The sequence below is a fragment of the Arachis ipaensis genome, chromosome B2, assembly GCF_059453495.1.
Source record: "Arachis ipaensis isolate K30076 ecotype BB chromosome B2, ASM5945349v1, whole genome shotgun sequence".
Classification (NCBI taxonomy): Eukaryota; Viridiplantae; Streptophyta; class Magnoliopsida; order Fabales; family Fabaceae; genus Arachis; species Arachis ipaensis.
Genome location: NC_142437.1, coordinates 32,363,149 through 32,368,423, shown reverse-complemented (window position 1 = coordinate 32,368,423; position 5,275 = coordinate 32,363,149). Strand labels below are relative to the sequence as shown.

The following is a 5,275-nucleotide window of genomic DNA, read 5'->3' as shown; positions in this document are numbered from 1 at the left end:
AAAGGACGGTGAGGGATGGAAGGCATTTGACAAGAGATATACTGACTTAAATAGCGATCCGTGTAGCGTTCGCTTAGCCTTAGCTAGTGATGGCTTTAATTCTTTCGGAAACCTCAGCTCAATGTACTCGATTTGGCCTGTGATTCTTATCCTATACAGCCTACCTCCCTAGGATTGTATGAAACCTAGCTCTATTTTGCTCTCTATGATTATTCCCAGTCCCAAGATGCCTGGGAATGATATAGATGTCTACGTACAACCCTTGATAGATGAGTTGAAGTAGCTGTGGGGTGGTGTTGAGATGTACGACGCTAATGAGAAAAAAGCATTCAAGATGTATGTTGCGTTGATGTGGACAATCAGCGATTTTCTAGGGTTGGGCAACTTATCTGGGTGGAATACGTACAGTGGGAGAGCTTGTCTTACATGCAACTTGGATGCTGAGACTAACCGACTCACCTGCAATCAGAAATGGTATTTCATGGGTTGTCGGTACTTTTTGAGTCAAGGTCATAGATTTCAGTAGGATCGGGTTAGATTTGATGGCAAGGTAGAGGACAGAGATCCCTCTGTCAAGTTGTCTAGTGAAAATATTTTGAGACAGTTGGAGAATGTGCATGTCAAGCCTGGTAAGGTGCAAACGGTTTGTTGGTAAAAGAGCACGCGGACAACAAATTGCATTGCAAGACGAGTCTCCTTGGAAAAAGAGGAGCATATTCTTTGAACTCCCATATTGGGAGAATAATTTATTATGTCACAACTTTGATGTGATGCACATAGAGAAGAACGTGTGCGACAATATAGTTTACACAATATTGAACGATAGTGATAAATCCAAGGACCACCTTAAAGCTCGAAAAGACCTCCAGCTGATGAAAATCAGATGTGATCTCTGGTCACGGAAAGATGGAAAGTATTCCACTGCAATCTTCTCCATGTCAAATTCACAGAAGGACATCTTTCTTAGGACTTTAAAGAATGTGGTCTCTCTAGATAGTCACTCGAGCAACATTTCTCGCTGTATTGACTTAAATCAACAAAAGCTATCTGGCTTGAAAAGTCACGACTGTCACACTCTAATGGAACATCTTCTGCCAATTGCATCAAGGAATGCACTGCCTGCCCAGTGTCAGTCGTCCTGGCTGATTCTCATCTTTCTTTCGATGACTATGTAGTAAATCTATAGACCCTCAACAACTTCCTCTCCTCTAGGAACATGTCGTCCTCACTCTTTGTCGCATTGAGATAATTTTCCCACCATCTTTCTTCACAATCATGGTACACTTAACCGTGCATCTGGGCGAAGAGGTACGCCTAGGGGACTTGGTGCATTATAGATAGATGTACCCAATTAAAAGGTACCTATGGAGTTAATTTTACATTGCTATTATTCCGATAGCTAACAACCTAACACACATATCTTGCTCACAAAGGTACCTATGTCGTGTCAAGCAATATGTGCGTTATAGGGCACAACCAGAAGGATTAATTGCTGAGAGCTACTTATCTGATGAGATTCTCACTTTTTGTTCAAGATATTGGGATAATGTTGAAAGCAAGATCAATCGACCAATGCGTGTTGATGATGGACTGAGCAAAGATGTGACTAATAACGTGACAAGCATGTTCTCACTGATTGGCAGGGCGGTAGAGGCTGCGGCATTTTTGAATCTTTCACAAACCGAGAGACGTCAAGCACATCGTCACGTATTGGTCAATTGCACAGCTGTAGAGAATTTCTTAGAGTAAGTGCAGTTATTTTAGGTTGGTTCATGATGTGCCCAAAGACAATTTTTGTTAAAACCTTTGACAATAAATCCCTTGGTATGCCCAAAGATTTTAGGGCCAGCACAAAACGAAGGCTGCGAAGTATTGGAAGAAGAAATGAATCTCACATTAACAAGGTTGTCCACAGAGAATTCACTGAGTGGTTTAAGCATGAGGTGAATCTTTTATATGCCTAAGTCGGTTTAAACTTTAGATAGTATCTTGCTTTATGTTTCTCAACTGAGAAAACGTATAATTGTTCCTTGTCAGATACCACTGGGAAACACTATGGACTCGAGAGAAATGCAGTGGCTCGCATGTGACCCCAATATTCAGGCAAGGCGCTTTAAGGCATACAACGTCAATAGATTTATGTTTAAAACCCTGCCGAGAGAGGATGGGATGAGAACCCAGAATAGTGGGGTTTGTGTCACTTCTGACACTAGAAGTTATGCAAGCGCTCATGATAGTAATGTTGCTGTTGGTGGCGTCTCATATTATGGAAGATTGGTAGATATCATTGAGCTAAATTACAGTGGTCAAATTACCGTAGTCTTGTTCAGGTGCCTCTGGGCAGACACCATGCCTGGTAGAGGCATAAAACAAGACGTTTTGGGACACACCTATGTCAACTTCAGTAATCCGATTCACACTTGTGATCGTGAAGATGACGAGTCGTATATTCTTTTATCCGAGGCATGCCTGGTATACTATGTGGAAGATGAAGTTGATAAGGAATGGAGTGTAGTAGTCCATGTGAAGTCGAGAGAATTGTTTGACATGGGTGAATACAATGAACACTGTGAGGTCGAACTTTTTCTCCAACCAAGTTTGACTGATTTGTCTGAATGTGATGTTGAAGGTATGTCGTTGACAAGGGTTGGCGATTTAGAAGTACCCATGATTGGCGCTATCGATATTGGAGAAGAGGCTGCTGATTTATAGATATATTTGGCCACTAATATAGGACATGTACACTCTTACTCTATGTATAGTCTCGGAGTTGGCGGGCCGTCTATCTCGTCACAAAAGGCTATATCCCCACCCCCGAGGAGGAGCCCTCTAAGCATAGATAGAGGTCCGTTTTTTTACTGTTTTACTGGGGTTCTAGGCTTTATCGGGTTCTTCCCACGGGTGAGCCCATTAGTCTTGTTCTTTTGCTTCCCTCAAGGTCGAAGAAGAGGGCCCACTTCTCGCTCGAAAGAACCGCTCACTAGGATGCCGGGTCCTCCCCTTCCCTTGGGTTGACCCTCTCCACTCGAAGTAGATTGAGTGACTCCTGCCCTTATAGGTAGTTTAGCCGTAAAAAGTCTTTATTTGTTGAGTGTTGAAAATTCTTCCGCTCCTAGACCTTTAAAATAGGTTTTCAGAAAGCAGACACTTCAATGAAAGAGCTCCCCTGCCAGCGCTCTTTGCTTAACCTAACCGGCCAGCTTATCTGATGCAGTAAGACCTTTAAAAGACTAAGATCGAGGAAGGTCAGCGACTTAAAGACTTGACTTGACTACAAGATCTTTTTAAGTTGGGGCTCTAGCACTAAATCTTAGTACTTGAAACAGCGAAAAACGGACATCGAGCAAGGGCGCTAGCGCAAGACAAAGCGGGCAAGAAGGAAGACGAAAACACAACTACTGGTCTTGGAGGTTGGGTGCGCTATGGGGTCTTGTGCGCCTAGTCTGCGTGTCTCAAACCATATGTAGTTCTCGGTCCTTTTTTTACAGTTCCTGACATTTTGGTTTTCATGAAAGTCCTTAATCGAATGTTGTCCTTTGAAGTAGAGAGGGAGAAATAGATAGAGGCAATCTGTAGGGTATCTTAAAAGTCTTTCCTCTCGCTTCACTGGTACCTCACCTCATATCATTGGCATTCTAACGGAAACCTGGACGTAGGATTGGCTTTTACCTTTCTTTCCGTTTTGGAAGCAAAAGTCAAATCTTAAGCAGTATGACGATGAGTTTCCAATCCGAAATGCTACTATAATACGAGCTAATGAGAAAACGTCTGGAGTGACCGCCGTAGTCTCGTGTTTGCCATGAAGAGTGCCATAAAGTTAATTGTTAGACACTTGCAATTTTATTGATTAGCAACTAGGATACGGTAGAAATCAATCATCTAGTACAATTTAAAGTTATTTAATTTGGCTTTTTTTAACTGTCTGTGCCTAGAGTTATAATGTGATTGATGTGTATACTTAAGTTCTTTTGCTCACCTTTTTTGTGTTGGGACTTAGCAGGGAAATTGGAAGAGAATAACCTCCTTGTTTACGCCAGCAGCTTTTTTTTCATCAAGGCGATAGAAGAGGCATCTCCGTTCTCTTCCCTTGAGCACACAACTTCATTCGCTCGAGACTTATAGTTCAACAAGTTGTCTATTAGATCATTGCTGGATGCATTCTGAGCACATACGCACATAGGTGATGCTGTTAGTAGAGCGCCTATTGAACTTGTGTCGGTACGATTTCCCTTTTGGCTGACCGCTCAAGGGTTCTTTTACTTCTTCGAATGGCAACAATAATTGTATTGGTTTTAGTATCCTGTAAACAAAAGAAAAAGGCAAATATCTTATGATTTGTATGACTCTAAACATTGTAGAAACTGTGTCAATTCGGAGCAAAGTACCGGAAGAAATTTGGCTTCGAATTCTTAACAGCTATTGATAAGGGACATTCGCATAAAATACTGGAAGATGTAAAGGTAAAATATGGGTTTAAACACCAATTATATGATTTATCCAAATGAAAGCACTTATATAAATACTTACTTAACAACACTGCTGTTTGTGTATAAATACTTAGCCTTAGCAACTCCCAATAATGAATGAGTATGGCATTTGTATTCAAATAATGGACCGATAGTATGTTGTGGAAGGTACTATTAAATTAATGATGAGATTGTAGAGAAATTTTAGAAGGTAGGCATGGCATGGGTGTGAGTTGGACCATGCATCAGCAACACATATAATCCAAGTGACCTCATATATTGGCAAATTATAGAAATAGTATCCCTTGCTGCTGTTGTAGCGGAAAATTAAAGTAGTTGCTAGCTAGCGAGACTGAGGTGGTAATAATAACCCAACACTGCTGCATTAGTTGAACAAGTATTTTTTTAATATTCGCAAGGGTATTTATACCCCTGAACTGCATAGGCATATAGGATAAATCCCCCTTTTTCTATACTTAGTTATGTGATAATTATATGTATTTCTTAACTATTTAGCTCTGTTGAGGAATATATTTCAAAAGATATTTTGTAACTTTTTACTTTGGAGGCTTTAAACTAGCAGAAATTTGAAGCATACTTCACGATTGCCGTGTGATGTTTTTCTTCTTTATCCTTGGATCTGGCTGTCTTTAATGCTATAATGTCACTCATATCTTGTTTCACCGATATCTCCCAATTTAACTACCTATTGTGCACAGACATTTTACAAATAACCAATGTTCTTTTTTAAGTTTGCTGTGTTTGGTAAGCTTGTCGCATAAATTGTAATATATACTATACAAATTTCT

The 5,275-nt window shown here is 40.5% G+C and overlaps 1 protein-coding gene across 1 annotated transcript; it reads left to right on the top strand.

The window, feature by feature from the left end:
* The first annotated feature begins 301 nt into the window (after positions 1-301).
* On the top strand, positions 302-2,712 carry LOC107627126 (uncharacterized). Its single transcript, XM_016329986.1, has 5 exons — positions 302-492; positions 605-1,128; positions 1,400-1,745; positions 1,844-1,943; positions 2,038-2,712. Exons 1-5 carry the CDS (start codon positions 302-304, stop codon positions 2,710-2,712), a joined length of 1,836 nt encoding a protein of 611 aa, XP_016185472.1.
* The last annotated feature ends 2,563 nt before the right edge of the window (positions 2,713-5,275 follow it).